Raw genomic sequence first — 23,367 nt, 5'->3', positions numbered from 1 at the left:
TCTTCTTTTGCTCATTCCACCAAAGCTGTGCCACAACCTTAGCTTTTGCCCAATTTAACTATGCTATTATTACTTTTTTAATTGGATATTTTGAAGTAGATTTCTTGATATCCTGAACATTTTTTTTCTGTCTTTTTTTACTCTCTTGCCATAGAAGCCTGCCTCACAGTTTGGAGATTTTTTTCTTTGCACCATCTACTGTTTTTGTGATGTCAGCTGAAGCTCGCTGTGGGTTCTAGTTATTTTATTCTTGAGAGAAGACACAACCTTGGCAGTAGCACTGTGTGATTGTGCTGCCTGGTCAAAGAGACATTGTGGTAGTGTGCTGTGTCTTCTCAGATTTTTTGCCTTCTTCCAGGGAGCACCAGCAGCATGTCTTAGAGTCCACATGTTCTTTAGCTTAGTGGGATGTGTCCAGGACAAAGTGCTCTGAAAGCCAAGGTTGAACATTGTTATAAAAGTGTTTATTACAGCATGCTCTGCCTTGGCATTTCCAATAGGTTGTATGCACAGTCTCCCAAAAGAAATGAGAAGATTTTGGGAATGGAAATTCTCAAATAAGATGTCTCTATATTTCAGATTCCACCCTCTAAGTCTCCAAAGCCTGATACTTTGCAGTTGTAGCATGTGCTCCCATACTCCTTTATCTTACAGATCCAAAACTGAGTAAGAACTGGAGGAACACTGTAACAAGCACTAAATAGTTTGTAGAAAGTTTTTGGATCTGAAAATACACTCAGATTAACATCTCCTGTGGATGATACGATAGCATCAGTAGCAGTTTAAAAAATAACATAAAATATTTGAATATATTAATGAAGAAAAATATCCTAGTTCAGATGAAGTGATAGCTTTTAAAATCTGGTTGAGAATTTGAACCTTCTTTGTTAATATTGTCCTAATAACAGTATATCTTTCCCTAACTTACAGTACAAATTTTAGCTACAGCTCAAATTAACAGACATATGCAGGCAAATGAGATAAACATTTTATCCTAAGACTATTTCTGGGTTGTTGAAAGATGTTTTTTTTTCTTGACAGCTTGTTCCTTCAAACCAGCAGCATAAAACAGATGACACTGGTAGGGCTAACCTAGGAGTTTTTAGTATTCATGCACCGAGGTAAGTAGTGAAAACCAGATGGATTTCATAAAGTACTATTAAGTATTAATCTAGAGCTAAGATTTACTATTCATATGCAGGTGGATGGCCAGATAGTAAGTTCTAAAAATCCAAGTGCTTAACTAAATAAAATTCAGTAGCTGCTTCTTTTGATCTACTGAGAAGCTGCTGCTGTAATTTTCTGAATCTTGTTTTATTGTGCTAGACATTGTTTTAAAGGATTGGGTAGAGTGTCCAAAGGAATTTTAAATAGATGTATTTCATTTTTCCTATTTGCAATTCAACTGCTCAAGTCTCATTTCCAGCAGATATGTGTCCTGTGGCTCCTGCTTCTTCATCTTGTGCTTCTTCATGCTCACTTCATGTATAGCTTCCCTTACACACTTTGGTCCCATATGGCTTTTCAGTTCATCATTTCTGTATCTTCCTCATATTCACAGTTCTGCAACCCACTCCATGTATCCCTGAGGTTTTGGAGCAAGACTGGGTTGGCTTTTGGTTATTTGAAACTAGCAAAAAGTGCTTGTTCTTTGCATTTAAATATGGAGGATTTGACTCATAGTACTCTTGCATTTGGAAATCTAAAACAGCATTGCTTTAAATGCTGTTGATGGTGCTCAGTGTATTTATAATGTCTGTGACTTGGTAGAAGGATGATGAATATTAGTTATCAATTTACTACTGGAGGTTAGAAACAGGTGTGGCATCATACTATTTACAGCATAATCAAAACTGGCTGGGAAGTACAACCTCTGTGCAGTTAAATATTATATACCCAGTTATATTTTTAAAAGACTGGGAATTTTTGAAAAAGCTTTTAAAAATTAAACTTAAAAATTAAACTTTTAAAAATTAACCTTAAACTTAAAAATTTAAGTTTTTAATACTGTAAAGAAAATCAGTTATTTGATAGCATTGAAGACATTATATACTTTCAGTGTACTTTGTTATATGTGAATGCTACTTGGATTCACTCTTTGGAAATCTATCAAAGTGGAATGCTCCTCACCATTTTAACTGCTTTTTGCTTTACTGTCTTCTGCTACTTGAGGCTATAGTTGCTAGTGTCTTACAGGCAATGAAACGTGATTAAAATAATGAAATATTAACACAAAATTAACAAGTTAATATCTTAAGAATGACATTGCATTAACAGTTCCTTTTTTTCTTCTCTTTACTACTACATTACTAGATATTGTTTAGCATGCTTTCCTGTACATTATTCAGACTTGAAGCCAGTCAAAAATTGTCTTTTCAGAAGAGATTTTACATCCATTTTTATGATTTCTGTATATTGCAGGGGAGAGCACATTTTACAGATTAAAGCCTCGTACAACAAGGCCATATTAGATTGTCTTGTAATCAAAATAAATGTCCTGCCTGATCCTGAGAAACCTATCTGCTTGAATGTTAAATATGACAAAAGTCCTTCTTTTCCAGCAGGAGGTACTTTTCCTGGTAAGTATATGGATTTTTGTGGAAACCAATCACTCAAGAGCTTTGAAAAATTGTGGAAAACAATTTTGGTGGTTTGCCTACTGTATTTTTTTTATTTTTGGGTTTTCTGGTCTTTTTTCTCAGTTCTTTGTAACAGCTGTGTCTAAGATGTAACACTTGGACAGAAGAGATACGTAGGTCAACTTTGGAAAGCATTTCAAAAGACCTCTTATTTATTTGTTCTAAATTGCTCCTTTTATCCATCTATAAATGGTAAAACTACAGAATCTCTTTTCTGTCTTACTAAAATATGATCTGAGCCAGTTCGTGTATGTTTTCCGTCATCTGTCTCTGGAATAGTAGCAAAGGAAGTAGCTATGAAATTCTAGGTCAGCTGTGAGCCAAGACAAACCAAAAGTAATCAACAGGAGGACAACACAAAATATTCTTTTCTCCTGCTGTAGTCTCTCACAAAAGAGTTTGGTTCTTGGCTGTCATAACTTGATCAGCCAACATTTTTATGGCAAGAGGTTTTTGTTTTTTAAAATACTCCATACAGTGTTATGACCTTGATTAAAGTCATTAGGAGGAATCCTAAAATGACAGAGTGGTTTCGGTTGGAAGGGACCTGTAAAATTATCTACCTCCAACCTCCCTGCCAAACAGACATTTTTCAAATGTAGTGTGTAGTGTAAATCTGTGAGGTTTTTAGTTAAGAAAGAAAATTAAACAGCTTCTTCAGGACAATATATATAGTATATATGACATTAAATTATTTCATAATAAGTTCTGTATTAACTGCCTCATATTATTAAATAAATAACATCCTAATTATTTGATTTACTGTTGATTTCAGGCATACCTGAGGGCAGGCACTGTAATCTTGGAGGGGGTCATGCCTGAACTTTTCATGCTCATCAAATCATAGTCCTTCCTTAAAGTGCAAAATTCAGTTCTGCACGAACAGTGCAAGTTCATTTACATGCATTAAACCCATTTGCTTTGTTCACGTTTTGAGCTAGAAGAAGGGTAACTTTATTCCAATTTGGATTCCATTTCCTTCAGATCACTGCACTTCCTATGGGACCTACAGGAAAAGTGAAATTTTTCATACTGGGTTATAAAATGGCAGGTAGTTTGACTGCAAAAGCTGTCACCAGAGTGAAATGTCCTCCTATAGCCAACTTCTAACAGATACAACTGTATGATCCTAGTCTGTAAGAAATAAAGCACTTGTGAAGGAAAAGGGAGATTTGGATTTCTTGTCCTTGAAGGAAGGAATCATCTGCTTAACTGCTATTGGGACGCATTCCTGAGAGCAAGAAGCAGCCTGGTGTGCTGTTTTGATAAGAATGATAATTTGAGAAAGGCAGACTTGAAATTTTAGGATTTTTTTTTAAAGCTGTCATAAAGTACATGTTTGGTTTTTCCTAAGGATTGTTACCTGGTCTAGGAGAAAAGGTTTTTCATACCTGATTTGAAATTCTTAGTGGTTTTGGCTCTTTGTGAAATGCTTGTTTTTTAAGTTCTTTTTTCTCTTAAGTATGAGGGAGACACAGAAATAATGAAGTCTGAGCTGCTTAATTCTGAATAAGAATAATCTTCAAAACATGTTTTTTGTCCTACAGATTTTATGGTTAATGTTCTTTCTGAAGATGACACCATTATTAAAAATATTAATCCAGCACGGATTTCTATGAAAATGTGGGAAGCACAGAGCAGCCGGATTAGGACACCAGTTGATGTAAGTCATCAAAATGCATTTTCAAAATGGCTATGAAGATGCCAGCAAAAGACAAACATAGTAGAAGCTGCCTTTCATTTGACTTAGATCTGCATCCTGTTCTAGATTTTAAGTAACAAATATTACAGATCAACCCTATGTGTTTATCAGTATCTGTCCTGTTACAAGTTGTCAGATTGATCATCTGTACCACAGTAATGACAAAAATGTTGCTGTTCTGCAGAAGCTAACTCATAGCAGGGAGGATATTAGAAGTAGTCATGTTGAATTTTGCAAAGAAAAGACTGGGAGAAGTAAGAACATGAAATTAGTGTCTAAAATACAGGCAGTCTCATTGATTCACTGTGGGCTATCAGTACTGCAAATCATTTAAACTTGGTAGCATATTGCAAGTTAAGTACTTTAGTACATTGCATTAAATTTTTTGCATCTTTACAGGTTACAACATTTAGCTGTAGTAAGGTGAAGGATGACAAGGAAGATGGCTTCTTTTACTTCAGGTATAACAGCATTTATTCTATAAATACTCATGGAACTTACTATACAAAATACATAGTTTGAAGTAGAAGAGTTTTATGTTTTGATAATAACAGTCCATCACAGAATTAGTATGATACAGAAGAGGTGAAAGATTCTAGCAAGATACATTGAGATGAAGATTGAATTCTTTCCTAGATGCTTTTGACATTTGTATAATCTGAGAGTAGAGAAGAAAGGAGTCTAATAAAATATATTAGAAAACATTTTGAGATACGCTAGCAATGAGGGAACTAAATCATCAGCTTGTAACTTAGATGGTAACTTTAATTCTTTTCAATATTGCTTTAACTACTGTAGAATTGCAGGCTGGACAAAGCAGATTTAACTCTTTTTTTGCTACCTTCTTTAGCTGTGCATCAATCCTGAGCCATGACCTTGGTCCTGTTAGTAACCATTCCTTGTGATACTTTTTCAGAAATAGTGTCTTAAATGGAAGGTGGTGCCTGAATGCCATGTTATTTCTACATCTATTTCTAGTCTATGGCATTAGCTAAATAGTTATGGTACTGGCTGTTGATTTAAGCCATTACACAGTCTTAAACAACTTCCATAGCAATTGTGTAATTTCTTCTTCTTCTAAAGCCTGTGTCTGTCCAGCCATGAGATCCTTAGCTGATTATTTACTAATTAGTGTTTTAATGTATCCTGACAAGGCTACTGTCAGTCTTAAGCTCAATAAAATGCAGAAAAGAATTGTTACTTCTGTATGTGAAATGTAAAAAAGGAAAAGTCATGGTCTGTTCTAGAAATATTAAAGCTTTGGGATTTCATTTTTTCCAAGCTAAGCATTCCAGGGAATCTTGTATATTGCTACTTCCCAAACAAAATCAGAAGAAATAAATTACTTAGTATTGACAAAACAGTTAAACTGCTGTATGTTGAAAACAAGAATCATTAATCAATTCAGGAATGCCATATGTCATGTTTGGAGAAATACCTGCATCTTGGCTGTTTGCATCTCTTCAAAAGTTTGTAAGCACTTTTAAGTCACTGGTATCCCTTGCTGAATACTGCAGAAGTCCTCTGCATGCCATATGGTCTTCCTTGCTGGGTGAAATTATAGCAGCAGAACCTCAGGTGTCTGGGCTTTTCTTCATGTTTTGGTAGTAGGGGTTCTTTGCCAGTGGTCTACACCTGGAATGCTATAAGGTAGAAGGAAAACTATTTCTCTCTCACTATACTCAGCCTTGACCAGTGATCCAAGTTACACAACTTTGTACCATCTGACTAAGGAGGGAATTAGATACTCTGATTTTATGAAAATTTTATTAAATTGGGAGAGAAATGGTGGTTGTTCTAGATCTAGAGATGTCTATGTTTTGTTCTGGTAGCTGTATGAAAATTCTGAACAGGAAATTAAATGGTGTAGACTTGCAGATTTCTGAATAGGGCCATGACAAACTTCCTGTCATCTAGAAGAGAAACTCTTGCAGGAGACTTCCCTCATTCAAGCTTCCAAAAGCCTTACTCTAATTCTCAAGGACGTTTGATGGCCTTCTTTCTGAAAGAGAAGTATTATGCCTTAGTAGGGCTTTCTGAGTAGTTTGGAGGACTACTCAGAGTTTGAATTGCTTGTGTACTTACATACTTCTGACTATAATATTGTCTCATGTTTGCTTGGGTTTTATTTTTGATTTTTTTAGGGATAAAATGGTTCCAGAGAGGGTAGGCACTTACATGATCCAGTTTACCTTTGCAATGGATAAGACAAATATGCTCAACAGTGAACAGGTTTGTATCTATAATTAATTGCAAGTAGCCAAGAACACGTAATACAGAATCATCTGGGTAAAGTGTTAGGATACTTTTTAGGTTCAGAATGAAAATACTTTCACTCACAATTTTTTTAAAAATTGTATTTTTATTTTTGATAGTTACTGATTTCAAACTGTTGATTATCAAAATATGTTTTCGTTAACTTCTGTAACCAAAAGTAACCAAAAATTTGACGGTATAACAGAGGTGCATAATTTGCAACCTAGCAGAACTGCTTTATGGTTGTGCTAATATATTTCAGGTCTGTCCACAAATTTCACATACATTTGTTTTAGTGGTTTTTGAGCAACCCAGGTGTGCAGGTGATTTGTAGTTAATTATATCAGTCTTTATTTTATTTTGTTTTGTTTTATTTTTCCTTCTTTTTCTGCTAGATTATAATTGAAGTTGTACCTAATGACCCTGTACGCTTGTTACCTGATTCTTTACCAGCTACTCCAGCAGTTTCCAATGTTCGAGCTCTTACCAGCCGTACACTGGTCAAGGATTTATACCTCCATTTAATGGTAACTATACTTCCATAAAAAATCATAATTAAGGAAAAGTAGAAGACTGCTGAAACTATGTTGAATTTTGCTATAAGGCATTGCTACTGTTTCTTTGCAGATTCACTTCATTAAAAAAGATGTTAATCAGTGATTTTTCAGCACGTGACAGGTCCATCTTCTTAGATTTACATACGGATGACCAAAACTGAAATGTTTTGTACTTGCTGTCAGGTATCTCTATTGAAATCCATGTCTTGTTGCCACACAAAAAAATTGTTTCAAGAATAGATTCTAGTGGGAAAACACGTGTACAGCAGATGTTTCTCTCCATGATTTTTATTCCCAGGTACAGTTTCTCTTAGAAATCTTATATTACCAAAAATAAGGTTTCTTGAATTTTGAGTGTTCCCAAGGAAAAGGAAATCACTTACCAGCTACCACAACAGCAAAGCAGATTCAGCTTGTGGAAAAGTAATTTAATTTAATTTCCAGTTAAAAAAGATTTGTGTAATAAGAAACAAAGACCAAAAATCTAAAGCAACACCTACTGCCCCACCCTTCCTAGGCTCAGCTTTGTTCCAAATTCCTGTACTCTCCCCCAAGCAGTGCAGGGGAATGGAGAATAGGGGCCACAGTCAACCCGTAACAGCCCCTCAGCTCTTTCCTGCCAGTGCTTTTTCTTCAGTTTCCCTGTTCTAGTGCAGGTCCCTTCGTGGGCCACAGTCCTTCATGAACTGCTCCACTGTAAGCCCTTGCCACAGGCTGCAGTCCAGGAATTATCAGCCTGGTTTAGCATGGGGTCCTCCGTGGGCTTCCATGCCGGTCTCTGCTTCACCATGGTCCACCATTGATTGGCTACAGGGAAGTACTTGCTCCAGTGTAGTTTCCCTGTGAGCTGTAGGGGAATTTCTGCTCCTCCTACTGTTCCTTCTCTCACCCTCTGCTGTTTTCCCTTTTTTTTTTTACCCATTCTCACCTGCCTGTGCATTTCTACCTATTCTTAAATATAAAGAAACACCATTTTGGCTCAGTGCTCAGTTGGAGCACTGGCCATGTGCAGTCTCTCCTCACAAAGGCTGCCTCTGCAGAGACTGCTAGCACCTTGCCATATAAAACCAGGGCAGTGCAGGAATGGATTATTTAGTTCAGTCCCAAACTATCTTTAATTTCTTTTTTACTCACAGGATGAATACAACAACCACACTGGACTTGATCTAGTTGGCAGAGTAATAGCAAAAATTAAAAGCCCCAATGAAGAAGATATTGAGATCCCGCAGTTTCAGGGGAAAGTCAATACAGTAGAGTTTCCATTGGAGAATGGATCAGCTGAAATTGTAAGTGATTGAAATACACAGCTCCATGAACACTGTATAATAAGGCTAATTTTCCTGCAGTTTTAAAGTTATCTTACATCTCATTGTGTTCTGTAGAGATTTAGTTTATATTGTAGGTTTCCCTTAGAACTAAGTAGATAAATTTTTTCTTCTGTGTTTGGTTGCTGATTTTCAGAAAATCTGAAGGAAGGACCTTCTTTAAAAAGTTTATCCTTTCCAAGTGAGGGAATTGCACAAGTACTTTGTTAGGGACCAGAACATTCAGGAGAATCCAGGAAAAATATTTTCTTCATCTGAATTTCACGTGTGAACAACACTTAACCAGTTTGTAGTTAAACCATTAATATTACTAGTATTTTACATTTTTATTTATAATACTCTCAGACTGTTATATCTTAAAATCATTTAGACTGACTTCTTCATATATTTCTAATTAAATTTTGCTAGGCTCTCCTTTTGTCTAAGTAGTGGGCATATATATACTTTGTAGAAAGGCATTCTACCCTCATTTGAAGAAGATAAAACTACCATTTTTCTTTATGCTTTGTTTCACTCATTAATGCACCTGGCTGTTAGAAATGCTTTCCTTATTTTGGTTTGAATCTCTGACATCATGCATACTCTGAAAATACTGCATATTGTAGTCACATCACTGCAGGCACTTTTTCTACAACAAATGCAGATTGAATTTTTAAAACCTGTAAGTTCCATCTTTCACAGTTGATATAAAATATGATACAAAGACACGGCATAAAATGTGCACCTGCACAAAACCAGGAACTCTTCAAAACACACCAAAGAAAATCCAGCTGAATGTGAAATTTCTTCTGAGTGGAATGGTCACAATCTCTGTCTACATTCTCAAGCCTACACAGGATTTCAGTCAGTAGTATTCCTGTGGTGAAACAGTTGTATATTGATTTTTGTTTTCAACTTGAAATATATAAGAATGGCATAGCAAAATTATACCCCTATTTCACTTGGTTGTCACATATTTTAAAAGTAAGACTTCCACAGAAGTCTTCAAACAGTTAGAAGATGTACCAAAGGAGGATCCAACTTTTTAAGGACATTTTCTCAACTACCTTTTCTAACTCGCTCTTTGGAACCAGCTTTATGACTGACTAACATCAGTGTGGGCCAAGTGGAGACAGACACTGCATAGCAATCCAAACAAATTCTCCAAATACATCTTGGAAATCACCACCATAAGACTACAGTAGAATCCTAAAAACTACAGGTCCTACATAGAAACTTCTTTATAATATATATCTTATTCAGTACATTGACTGCTTTTATGGAGCTATATATGTGAAACTGAATGACACAGCCTAAGTTATTCTCTGTCAATAACAGTCAGGAACAGAAACATCTAGTTAACATGGCCAAATGTTATTAATGTGCCAGATTCTTGTCTACTCTAATCCATACAGAAAAGTGACAAAATATGTATGGAAAACAACCTAGTAAAATAAAATGCAGAGACTGAATAGAGGTATCAGATAAAATTAATATACTGATTGATTTACGGTACACCCTTGGATTTCTCTGGTTTCCATACCTTGTTTCAGGTGTAATTAACTGGTTTGTGAACACACTTTCCTCCAGGCAGATGGGGTTAAGAAAACCTAAAGGTTTTAGCTTTAGGTAAAGGATCAGCTAAAACCAGTGGTCTAACAAAACACTCTGCAATTCTTGTATTTACACCTGTGGTAACAAGGTGTAAATTGAACACTTTTATATGGGTAACAATAACCCCATATACAACCTGTGACAGTTCAGATAAAATTACTAGATAATTTCAAAGACTCCTTGCTAATGCAGAAATAAGTTTTTTTGTTTATCTCCATGTAGTAACCTCCTGTTGCATAATTGTGACCTAAATTCTCCAGTTCCCCATCAGTGACAAACTAGCCAATGTAATGGAGGGGAGAGTGTGATGAGCTTCATGGCGTTTAGGGGGTTGGTGGTTTATTTGGCTTATTTTGCCCTTTACCCCCCCCTCTTTTTTTTCTTTTTTTGTAAGCAGATGGGGTGGTTTTTTTCTACTTAGGTATTCCTGGTTTGGTGGGAGGTGGGGGGTTTTGCATGCTTCTTCCTTTTTATTACGATGATCTAAAGAGGTCCTGCTGCTTTTGACAGTAACTTGTGTTCCCCAGTCATCCATGGGGACGAATTGCATTTCAGTGAACCCAGTATCTTTTCCCCTCTTCAGGCAGATTTCAGTTCACTGACTTCAGACTACTCACAAAACCCATGTGGAAACTGTGCGAGTCTTATGTGGAAAGGATTTGTTGGTTGTGATGCACTGTCCTTTTCATATGACTTGTCATAGGGAGTGGAAGGGACATACTTGTGTTCTTCAAGTATTTTGAAATTGTTCCATCTTGTTTGTAAAGACAGATATGTGTACTTAGCACAAATAATGAAAGTGATAATCTGACATGTTTACCCTTAGTCACAAGTTCAGGAACTTGTTTAATGAAGAAAAATGTTTAGATTTTTGTTGGCATATATTTTCTAAGGAAAAAATATTTCCACTACGGACTTCTCCTGATAAAATATGTAGCTACAATATTTTTGAAAGCTATGAAGACTATCTTTGAAGGTTATATATCTATCTCTTCTTTTAGGCTGCAACCACTTCTCTCTTGATTTGGCCAGTTGAGTAGCAATTCCTACATGTTAAAGGTGGAAACAGTATGAGTTTTATTATAAGAATTATTTGTTTTACGCATGATACCTTTCCCAAAGTAGCAGCACATTTAGATAGTACCTTTACTAATTTTATTTCTGTTTACCTTTATGATTTTATAATATTTCTCACATTTATAAAGAAAGGCAAAGGATTTAGTATGTCTTTTCCATAAGGAATTGATAAGAAGTTAAATGTTTATGATAGTGTTTGGATGTATATTGTTCATTGATTTGGGATTTGCTGTCTGCTTCCATGGTAACAGCAGTAACTTTATCTAAGCACTGGGAATAGTTTGTTCTTCCTTCTCCGTGTTTTTGTTTGGGTCTTTCTTTTTAATGATCTGTTTGCATTTCACATACTGAATGAAGTACACCTGAGGATATCTTGCTTATGAGACAGTGCAGAGGATATTATTTCTAAGCGTGTGTCTCTGAAATAAAATACATAGCAAAAAATACTGAGACTTTTTCAACAGGTAAAATGACAATCTTAATTCCTAAATAATGAAATAGCTATATCTTTGTGTTTTACTTTTGTTTAATTGTTATAAAAGGCTGTCAACTGTATAGATATCATGTGTTATGTAACTCACAAGATTCACATTTACACTTATGTAACTTATGAGATTTACATCTGAAGAATGTTTGGTTTGTGTGTAACCTCAAACATGGGCATAAACTTATGTTTGTTTATTTTCACAGAATTTAGTGCTGGCTGAAGACAGTCCTGGAAGAGATAGCACTGAATATATTCTTGTCTTTGAGCCACATCTGCCAGTTTTGAAAAAACCTTTGGAACCATATTGTCTCTCATTTATGTTTTACAATGGTATGTTTCAAGTGCTCTAAAATACTTGCTTTTTCTTAAAATCAGCTATTTTTAGATCCATAATACGTTTTCAGAACTATGTAATAGCTTAATAGATTTTTGCTAATGCTTAAACCAATTAAGCATGTTGCTGTGTTTTCTTTTAAAAGTGTTTATGTGTATTTCTGTAGATTCCAAGAAGCAGCAGCTGATGGCAACACTGACCAGGGAGAAAGACCAATTATCTAAGTCCATAGATCTTTACAGAAAGATGTTTGATACTACAAATCAGCTAGTAGCTGAAATGAAATGTAAGTTCAATCAAATATGTAGATAATTTTTCTGTAAATTAAACTTCTGTCCCATAATGATTTTCAGAATAGAGAGAAGGGGAGAAAAATCAATATTGAAATCATGAGAGATAGTAATTAGAGGCTAGCAGACAGGGTGTATATCTTGCAGGGAAGCATCTAATTATTTAGCATCTATCTATTTAGCATTAGGATGTTCCTATCTATAAAGGTCTTTGACGTAGAATGTCTTATGTCAGGATTATCTAAAGTAGAAAAGGAACATTGAAGTTGGTGTTCTTTTTATCCGTGACTGCCTTTCACTCCCATCTTTGCATGCTCATACATCTGGAAATTTAACAGTTGCCTAAAAACAGTTTGAGGAGAGTGAACTGTAGATAATCCTCTTTAAAAATGGTAGTCTTATGTTTTCAAAATGTTACTTTTCCACCTCACATTTGACCCTGTGTACATTATTCAGAAGTGTTGTGTCATTGTTTATGTTCTTCAGCAAATGTAATTCTTTATGAATGAGGGAAATGTTTTCTTTGCCTTTTTTTTTGTTTGAATCATCCTGCCTATTGATTGCAAAGTTTGTTTTAATAGTTGCATTTTGAATTTTTATTTTAAATAATCACCAAAAGTAAATAAAGTGGATTGGCATAGAAGATGCTGCTGTTTGTTGTAATTTTAATACTACATATTTCCATTATGAATAGAAAATCCTGAATTGCTGTGAAAGGCATAAAATCTTTGTTTCATACGCATACATCTGTAGAGAGCAAGTTAGCATAAAGTGTAATGCTGTTCTCTTAAGTAACATTTTCAAATACAAACTTGTTGTCAATAGAGGGTAGAAAGCAACTCACCTGTTTACTCATTTGTTTTTGGAATTAGTTCAGATATGAGAGCTGAGGAAGTAGTGTCCAGAAAGTGGTGTCCCATATAAAAGACAAAAGAAGGTAGTGCCAGCCACCACTATTCTCTCCTGTCTTGCCAATTCACCCAGTGGAGAACCATTTACAATGATAATTGAGGATGAAAACTAAAACCAGCTAATGTTCTCAGATTGATATAAGGTCTGGGCCCCTTTGCTTCTTGAAGCTGAAGGTGTGACATCTGCTGAAATTGTTTAGAACCTGGACAAAATCACAAGATCTTTGTGGAAAAATTCTTATATTCTGTGCTGAAATTAAGAAGTAGATAGGGTCAGTTGCAGCTGGCATAATTCTGAAAAGTTATAAGAAATTCTCTAAGTGTTCCATTGCTTCCTATCACTTCCTCACTCTCTTTTGATTTTGTTTCAGGTCAGGTTAAAGAAGCTGAAACACGAGAAGCTCTCCTGAAGAATGAACTGAAAAAGCACCAAATTGAAATACCACAGACAAACACAGTATGACGTGATTCTTACTAAACTCCATTAATATATCTAAAATTGATATCAATAATATTGCTGAATCATACCTGTTACCAAAACAGTGAAAATTTAAACTGTAGAAAAATTCGTGAATCAATGTCAAACTTAAAATACTGTTAAAGAACTAACAAAACCCTTGTCTTTTAGATCCTGGTCTTGTGTTTCTGCTGGTCATGTTTCTGCTAAGGTTACGAGTGTTACTGGTACTGCTAGATGTTAGAGTAGGTTTTTGGATGTTGGTCAATATATATTGGATGTATTCTGGCATAAGTAAGCCAAAGGAAAGCACTTTTTTTTTAGAGAATCAGAGAATTACCTATGTAACTGCCAAAGTTCATGTAAAAATAAGTTTGGAAATATTCAGGGCAATGTACCTCATTACTAATTTCCTTTAAAGATACAATTATGTTTTAAGAAACTTTAAAAAAGTTTTCAAACTACTGACATTTGGGGGAAGAAAGAATTATCTTTAGATCAAATAAGGCCAAGTTATAGTCATTAATCACAAATCAGTAGAATTAAATTGCAGTCACAGTACTGAAGTTCCCCCTGCTGGCTAAATTTTTCAAGCCTGGACATAGTCACTCTCTGAAATGGTTTCTTTTTGTGCATTCATGATTGTCTCTTCCTGCTGTTTTAAACTTTCCTCATATTTGTCTCTAATCAAGCACTGATAGTTCTTTGTGAAATGCTCCTTGAAGTCCTTAAAAATTAAAAAAAGGGGAAAAAAAGTAATTAGAAAGTTTGGTCACAATTGCAGTGATTTTTCCCTTTGCTCTTCTCTGAGATTGTGGTCCCTTGTACGTTAAAAGTCTGTTTCAGGTTATTACTTTCAGGTTAGAAGTTAACTGATGACAGATTACTTCTGCTGCTCAGTCCAATGTTACATGCTTGCCTATTTAAAATTTTCATTCTCAGCTTCAGTATGTGGATTCTCTTCTGAAAAAAAAGATGTTGGAACAAGAAGGAGTAATGAAGCAGCCAAGGAGAACTTGCACCCTCCCAAACTATCCAAAAGGCAACCAGGATATTCTAGGCAAGGTGAGTTTTCTTGCAGGGAGCCTTCTAATGAGTTTTGTTGGTTCCACAGAGTGGTAGTGATGAAAAATTACCCGATGACCAGCTCCCGTAACAGAGCCATCAACAAGGGAATTAAATGTCTGTCTGAAGTTGCAGGATTATTGTGATTACTATGAAAAGGGGACATAGTCTTGGTTTCTGTTTTGACTGTTGTAACTTCTGTGGTACAGATTGCACATTTAGCTCAAATTGAGGATAATGAAGCAGCAAAAGTCATCTCTTGGCACCTGGCAAGTGACATGGACTGTGTAGTCACACTGACCACGGAAGCTGCTCGTTCTATCTTCGATGAAACTCAAGGTCGACAACAAGTGTTACCTCTTGATTCCATTTACAAGAAGACACTTCCAGATTGGAACAGGTAGGGAAAAAACAATGAAAGTTCTGCGTTTGTATTACATACTTCTTCAACTCTTTTTTCTTGTCTAAGTTGATTGTTAAACTTCAGTTAAAGATTTGAAGTATAAAATTTCTGGGCTTATTATTATAGCAACAGTAATGTCTCTTGAAGCATTAGCTGAAATCTCAGCTTTGTCGTCTTTAACGACTGTGTGATGTTCAGGTGTTTCTATTAAATAAGATAATCTTTTTCTTCATGTCTACATGTTTTCTAGAGCAGGAATTTATTTTAAATAATTATAGTGCTTCTAATCAGATTATAACTTTCAAAAATCCAGTTTCAAAATACATTCCTAAAATCATCTGTAGTAATAGAAATTCATTTTACTATATCAGCTGCCTGAATAATAAAGTATAGTAATTCTGCTCCTGAAAATCATTTGCTTATGAATGTGTCTGCTAATATAATAAGAATGCCTTTTAGAAAAGATCTGATGTATAAATGCATTTATAATGTTCAAATTCTCAGTTTTCATAATACAGTGCATTAAAACTTGTCCATAAATTAGTCATATGAATTTGTTGGAAATAATGTCTCATAACAAATCGATATTTCACTAACACACCTTTAATATAACTGGCATTTCAGATAATGGTGGAGTCATTTATCTAACGTGGAAGTGTTAAGATGCATTCAATTCATTTGGAGATTCCTGACTAGAATAAAGACAAATTGCTTTCTTCTTTTCTTCTCCTTCGCTGTCCTCTTTCTTTAACCAGGCCTTTACCTCACTTGAGAAATGGAAGAACCTTCTTCAGACCTATTGGAAATCCTGTATTTGCCAGAGATCTGTTAACATTTCCAGATAACACAGAACACTGTCAAACAGGTAAATGATAAGAAAGAAAGAATTAATAACTTATTTCTTTTAAAGAATGAAATACAGAAACATGACAAATGATAATCCCTTCAATAATCTTCACTGATACGTTTGCAAATACCAGAGTACATTCCTCCTGAGTTCTGTTAGTAAAAATAGGAGGACATTAGCATTAATTATTTTTAAATAAAAGTGAAAATTTCAACCATGACCACTTTCTTCTGCTTGTTTTCTTAGTTTCATTTTGTCTACTTAGATGTATGGCAGGTTTTTTCTTTTTTAAATTCCTGCAACATTATCTTATTCTCAAACTCTTTAGAGCAGGAACTATCACAAGATTAATTTTATTATCTCATATTGCAGAAGTTACTCCTTTTGTTAGGCTTTGTTTCTAGTTTGGTTCTTCTCAGAAATGTGAAATGCATAGATTTAAGTACATGCAGACTGAACTGTACATGACTGTGTATGTTATGCTTAAACAGCTTAATAGTTGTGAGAAATCTTTCAATTTTTACATAGATTTTAGTTTAGCAAACTATTGTCCTCTTGCTCTTTCTAACAATGTAGCAATCCCTACCTTACCTACACTTTTTTTAATGAAGTAGATCTGCTCCTTTATATGGAGAGTTGGCATCTGTAGTTACTTCAGTAAGTTTTGCATTTTATTTAATGACTTCCCACTATTGAAGTATTCCTCTCTACTCTTAATAAAGACCAATTTTTAATCCTGTGCATTTTCAGAAAGTTAGATATTGACAGACTTTTAACTATAAATTCTTCTTCATGCCCATTGGGGAATTGAAAAACCACATTGCATGACATATCCCGTGCATGACTACGTTGTTAGATTTTGTATGGAACAGACTTTTATTAGCAGAAGAGTCTTAATCTCCCTTGGATCATTGCATGTGAATGTTTTTTTCTTTGATAAAGCGTTGAATATGAAGAAAAATATTAAGAAACTGAGAGCAAAATTCAACATTCCAGGAAGATTTTTAAAAAGATAATGTTTATATAATTCCATGAAATTTATTATGTGTATCTTGATCAATGTAAAGTATCAAGAGAGTATTTTATTGAAAAATACACTCAATTATGCCAAAAGGCACTTAAATGTACTATTTTTTTCCCTTATGAATTCACTGATGAAAGCAGAAGATTGCATATCTATCTCAACCTCAAGAGAATTTTTTTGAAACAAAAATTACTTACATGCTGTTTCCCTTGCACTTATCTTAGAAGATGTTATAATGATGCCTCAGAATTGACTTTTCAAAACTCAAGTTATTTTGTTCCAGAGAAATTTCATAGTTCAAAAATTTATATTTTTCAGTGTTTGGTATGCTCTTGGGTGATACTATCATTATAGATAACTTGGATGCTGCCAACCACTACAGAAAAGAGGTTTGTATCAATTTTTTTTTAAGTTTATGATACAGATATATTGCAGAGCTACATATTTAATGCATGAAAAACTTAGAGTAATTTCCTAGTTTACTGCTGTGTTAGCTGTAAGTGTACTTACTGTCTGTGGGTCTCAAAGCACTTAACAGTGAATGAAATCTCTGTTACTGGCACTGACAAAATTACCTCCATTCTACAAATTCCATTATGTGAATGTTTCTATGGCACATGGGACCATGTTTCCAAAGATAAGCATCTTCAGTTCTGATGTGTTAGTGTTAAGCACAGGTTTTTTTGTACTTTCCTAGTCACTCTGTCTCATAAAACACAGGAGTCTAAGGCATATGGTGAAATTTCAGGTCCACTTGAATAAAAACTTGATGTGAAACTTCCTAGATGTCTTTGAGACCCATTTTATTTAGGTTTAATGGTATATGTTTTAGCAGGCAAGAGTCTCTGAGGAGGTGCTGATACTGAGCACTTTTACTTTCAGCTTACGACTTTGCTAGAATCAAAATAACGATTGAGCATAAAAATGTAGAACTGTACTTATTGCCACTGCTTCCTAATACATGTTGATAATCAGCTTTTCCCAGTTATAGATCTGTATTCTGCCTTGAGAGTTCTGGTAAAATGTGAGAACACAAACCCAAAAAAACTGGTCATCATAATTATTGACAATACTGCTTAATTTTAATCTATGCATTCTATTGCTTGAAAGCAAAGTCATAATTTCATAAAATATGTTTTTCATTAGGGAACAAAGTTGCATTGCAGTTGAAAAATACAAAGGTTCACAACAGCATTGATGAATACTTAGATTTTCTGTGGAGTTACTAATTTATTCTCGATTTTTATACCTGTGCAGGTTGTAAAAATTACACACTGCCCTACCTTGCTGACTAGGGAAGGAGACAGGATTCGCAGCAATGGAAAATTTGGAGGCCTGCAGAATAAAGCTCCTCCAATGGACAAACTCAGAGGAATGGTATTTGGAGCACCAATGCCAAAACTTTACTCTACTATCTCTGCACAGATAGGTGGGTTAATGAAATCACAAACATACAAAACTTACAAAATTCTATTGCTTGTCCTATGTTTTTTTATTCTCTGATGTAATACAGAGAGGAAATCTTCAATTTAGCATACAGTTGTTTTAAGGAGTAGGAGCTGTACAGTGTTCTGATTATAAATTTGCCTTTTCTTAAAAGCTTATAGCTATTATATTTCCTGAAATAAAAAATAATAATAATGAGACAATCCCCTTTATTCTTAGTCTTATTAAAGGAGTATAAGCAGTAATAATCATTCAAATAGCCAGCATGAGAAGCTTGAGCTGATTGAATTCTGGCATAACTGAGAAACAAGTTTTAGGTCTTTCTACTCTGGAAATACTATAATCAATTTAGAATTTCTTCTGTGCAAGTGAGCTCTATGAAACAGTGGTAGAAAAATTCATATTCTCAAGAGAAAATATCTCATAAGTTACACTGTTTCCTATGGGATCACTTCCATTTCTTTATGTGTTTGGATTCTTCATTTCAGAATAAAGGTTAGAAATTAAGTTAGAAGATGCAGTTTCTGACATGTAACAACTGACCTGACTGATGAGTAAAACATTGAAAAGTCTTACTTACAAACAAGATTGTTCTTAAATACTTAACTTTAAAAAGAAAGGACATGAAGTTTATCCATGACAGTGAAATGGAGGGGTGTGGGGAGAGAACACACATACCTATTTAAGTAGCCATATATATGAAAAACTACTTAGCACTGACCAATTGAATAGGGGGGGAAATAAGGACTAAAAAGATCTTTTCTCAGCATTTTAGTAAAAATATATTATGCCTAGGGAAAACACAGTAAGCACGTCAATCACAGACTAAAATACACTGGGTTTAGCACACTGTCTGTCAGCATGTTTTCAATTGTTGAGCTCAATTATTACCTAATACAAATGAAATTGAATTTTTTTATAGTTTAGTACTGGCGCAATCATGGTAGAAGTAAAGGGCATGGTTTAATTTCACTTAGATAGATACTAGACATTTAAAGGAAAATCATAGTAAAATTCCATTTAAAGGACAGCATCTCATTACACAGGGCTTGTTTTGAACTTAATTTTACACTTAGCATTAGTTCTGACATGCTCTTTTTGAATGTTTGTAGGATAAAAGTTGCCAGTGTAATAACAGATTAGGCAAGGTACTTGTAAAATAAGTTGTACTAAGAGTCTGCAGACTTTTGTCAGTCTCTGTATGAGAGCTTTCACCCCATAGCAAACTTAAGGTCATTTAGTGTTCAGTTAAGCTTTGTGCAAGATACCTCATACTCACCTGAAAGTAAAATGAATGAGTCCAGGCTAATATGCTTGAACCCTTCCTTTATTACTTGACATATTTATTCAATGCCTGGACATGGAAAAATTTTTTTATCTCATATGTTTAAAGAGGAAAAAGGATTGTCAACAAAATACACTTTCGTTTATCTGAGTCTACTTGATTAGATTTCCATAGTGGGACAGAGTGAAACTCAGTAAATGTTCACTTGGTCCACAAGGTGGAATACAATTCAAGTCAATAATACAAGCTTCTGCTTTGTAGCACTGAAAACACAACATGCTACAAGCACTTAATGTCATCAGAGGTAGAGAATTTCACTTGGAGCACACAGACAAAAAGAAGTGTACAGTGATACCAGTTTCCCACATCATTTTCAGAGCTTGCAGGTACTTCACTGTCATCTAAGATGTGGACTCAAAAAGAAAAGAGGAGTCAAAATATTGGATATGGTTTTCTTTTTACAGTCATTTTAAGAACAGCCACTATAAGTTTGGGTGGTTTTTTAAGTAGTGTTATGAAAGGTATATTTTCTTGTGGATTTATACATTGCCTAGTTTGTATTGGTAGCATTCTAAATCAAAATGGTCATTTACTTATTGTTCTGTGGCTTATTGTTTTATTTCTCAATTAGATCTTCTTCAGCAATACCGTGCAGCAGTGATTAAATTTGATAATGTGAATAAGGACCTGGATTTACATTTGCAGTCACTGAACACTCCAGAAATGCAAAAGAGAAAACAGGAACTTGCTGAACAAGAGAAAAGCCTCAAGCTAGTAAAACAAAAATTGGGTAGGTTATTGTTCTATAATTTTGATGTGCTATAGGAAGAGAACAGTTAACTGCAACCAGATGTATTTTGCTCTTACAAAGTAAGAAGTTCAAACTATGAATGAAAATTGTTAACATTAATTAGTAGCTTAGAGATGTCACATTTTAAGGAAAGAATAGAAAAACTGTATGTGGTAGTATGATGCTGTGGATATTGCCTAAAGCAGTACTGCCCTGTATTGTGTTCAGATAATAAGAATGTGGTCAGTCTGTATCTTGTGAACATGAAACTGTGATCTCACTAATAAGAGATTACTGTGGCTGGCCCCGTGCTACAGAACATTGGCATGGTTTTTGAAATGACTGGAGTAAAGAGCTGAATTGCTTTTGCTAAGGAAACACAATCAAAACATTGTGCTATAAAAAGAAACACCCTGAAGTCTGCAAGGATTGTCTGAGTAACAAATTTTTTTTATGTCAATATCAAATAATATTTTAAAAATCAACATTTACTCTGCAACAGTTATAAATAAATCATTTTAACTGTCATCTTTGAACTCTATTTTAGATATAAGGTAACCATAAAATTCATGACATTTCTAAAGTCTTATTTCAAAGGTTTAACTCTATTGTTATAGCACCCATTTATAACCAGCAGGTTTAATTTTTCTGTTATTGGTTCTTACTTGCAACTTTTTCATAGGTATGACTCCTGCTTTATCAGATAAAGGTGCTGAATCGTTACTTCAGCCTATAATATTAGATATATCTGACACCCCCATTCCTCCCAAAAGAATGAGAAGAGACACAGTGAAAAAATTGTACAGGTAAGTATTTTCTGAGTCTAGTCATTATTTTCCCATAATCTGAATTCAAAACCAAAACTAGTTTATTCTGCCTATTTTTAAATTCATATTTGTGTCTAATAAGCAACAATTAATAGAGTTTGCATAAATCTGATTTTTGAGATAATTTTTAATTTCTTCTACAAGTTTCTGCCTCATTTAAAAGTTAAATCTCATATAGAGATTTCCTTATTAATTCTAATTCTGTTTCTCTTTATAAACTGATTATTATCTTTGTGCATCACATTCCCCATATTTTCTGGTATATCCCACACTGTTACACCCAAAACTATTTGAGATGGCTCGGTCTGTAAACTCTTTTAAGGTCTGCTGTCAAATACTGGATAGATGAACACAGGAATAATTATTCTTATGTAATAGAATCATTCTTACACCATTTTTTCCAAGTAACTCTCTGAGGTGAACTGGTGGTAAAGTGTTTTACCCATGCATCTGTTCTCATTCCCTCTGTGCTGATGAGTGTTTGAACACACACAAACACACACGCACAAATTTAGGAAATCCATATATCTGTATCTTTAAAGTAACATGAAACTGTCTGCTATTTCTCATGTCTCTCCTCATGACTACATCATTGTCTTTGCTGAACTATGGTAATTTTTTCTGAAATTATTTAAATCTTACCCAGTACTGTTCTGTGAATCTCAGAACAAGTGTTCACTATATTGCTATGTCTCCTTATTTTTTATACTTGTTACTGTTTTAATTTTTATCTACATATAGAACTAAAGTGGTTATGTAGTTAAAGTGATATTAGCCTGTTGCTATTCTTCATTTTAAAGAAATAAATACAGTAATAAAAAGCTGTGTACAAATATGGGGGTTATACTGTTTATACTTGTGGGAGCTCTATGTTATATAAATATTATATATAGATATATATATATCTATAAAAAAGAAAAGCTTTGTTTATAAGCCACTGTGCTATGTTTTGTTTAGCTCAGAAGAATGGATTTCCTCTTCTGCAAAGCAGCAGCAACAGCAAGAGCTGCAAGTGGCCCCTTCAGAACTTAATGGAACTCCACGGAAAAGAAAGGCATAGACTGATGAGACTTGCTGGGAAAAGCTGTGTATGGAAAATGTGAATACATTCAGTTAAAGAAAATACTTAGGCGGTATTACCATTACTCTGACAATTTTTATACTGATAGAAGATACAAATGTATTTCAGTTAGTAGGAACAAAAGTGTAAGTATTTAACATTGATAGCCCAAGTTTTGTATAGTTAATTTTCATTTCTAAAAGCTTTCAGAGTTTTTATGTTCGTGTGTGGAAAAAAAAGGTTTTAAATATATTCTTTTTTATTTATGAAAATAAAAGATCTTTGCAATAAAACCGCTTCAGTACAAAGCACTGACAATACAATTGCTTGTGTTGAATAGATTGTGTCATGAAATGAGATTTTAATTTAAAAAGCATCCCAAGCTGTCTTGAGGAAGATAGTCAAAGGTCGCTTTAATGATCTGCATTGCAAAGATTTTAGTGATGAACAGGGCAGAAAAGGATCAAGCATGATTAAAGACAGAACTGCAGCCAGAGTCAGAGCAAGCAGCTGGAAACAGACTTGATTGAAAGAAAAAGATAGGGTGGGAGTAGGAAGCTAACCTTGAACAGTACAGTAATTAGTTGAGGCCCTGTGAATAACATAGGAGACAGTGTTCAGGGGTGTGGACATGTGGGTTCACATCTGTCTCAAAGAATTTCTGCCTCGGAGTGAATGTTGACACCAAATCTACTGACCTGTACTCTCAGCAACATGCATTTTATATACATACTCTGTTTCTGAAAAAGGACTTAAAAAGACATGGTCGTCACCTGCTAGAAGTTTTAGAATGCTGATCATTGGTGCACATCTCTGTGACACTTCTAATAAAATGGAATTTCTCCAAATTAAGGAGAAATAAAGCAGTGTAATTTTTGGTTGAAGGTTTTCCAGAGCTTTATGCTTTAAAGACAGGTTAAACATCAAATTATCCTACTCTTAAAGCAAATAAATATATTCAAGTATAACATGTAACACCAGCAAGAAACTGA

At 34.5% G+C, this 23,367-nt stretch overlaps 1 protein-coding gene across 1 annotated transcript in view; it reads left to right on the top strand.

Annotated features, from left to right (window-relative positions):
• The window catches only part of SMCHD1 (structural maintenance of chromosomes flexible hinge domain containing 1), a 68,270-nt gene extending 45,572 nt beyond the window's left edge, over positions 1-22,698 (top strand). The window contains exons 31-48 of the mRNA XM_036406690.1: positions 1,042-1,121; positions 2,422-2,579; positions 4,187-4,302; positions 4,741-4,802; positions 6,486-6,573; positions 6,993-7,124; positions 8,291-8,440; positions 11,840-11,966; positions 12,137-12,256; positions 13,543-13,628; positions 14,571-14,693; positions 14,903-15,093; positions 15,852-15,961; positions 17,286-17,356; positions 18,225-18,396; positions 20,330-20,488; positions 21,171-21,294; positions 22,273-22,698. Of these exons, the coding sequence (XP_036262583.1) occupies positions 1,042-1,121; positions 2,422-2,579; positions 4,187-4,302; positions 4,741-4,802; positions 6,486-6,573; positions 6,993-7,124; positions 8,291-8,440; positions 11,840-11,966; positions 12,137-12,256; positions 13,543-13,628; positions 14,571-14,693; positions 14,903-15,093; positions 15,852-15,961; positions 17,286-17,356; positions 18,225-18,396; positions 20,330-20,488; positions 21,171-21,294; positions 22,273-22,375 (2,172 nt within the window). The 3' untranslated portion in view covers positions 22,376-22,698. The remainder of the gene's footprint in view (positions 1-1,041; positions 1,122-2,421; positions 2,580-4,186; positions 4,303-4,740; positions 4,803-6,485; positions 6,574-6,992; positions 7,125-8,290; positions 8,441-11,839; positions 11,967-12,136; positions 12,257-13,542; positions 13,629-14,570; positions 14,694-14,902; positions 15,094-15,851; positions 15,962-17,285; positions 17,357-18,224; positions 18,397-20,329; positions 20,489-21,170; positions 21,295-22,272) is intronic.
• Positions 22,699-23,367: the final 669 nt, after the last annotated feature.

Source organism: Molothrus ater, chromosome 1, assembly GCF_012460135.2.
Source record: "Molothrus ater isolate BHLD 08-10-18 breed brown headed cowbird chromosome 1, BPBGC_Mater_1.1, whole genome shotgun sequence".
Lineage (NCBI taxonomy): Eukaryota > Metazoa > Chordata > Aves > Passeriformes > Icteridae > Molothrus > Molothrus ater.
Note: the sequence above shows the minus strand (reverse complement) of the source record. Positions and strands in the feature narration are given on the sequence as shown.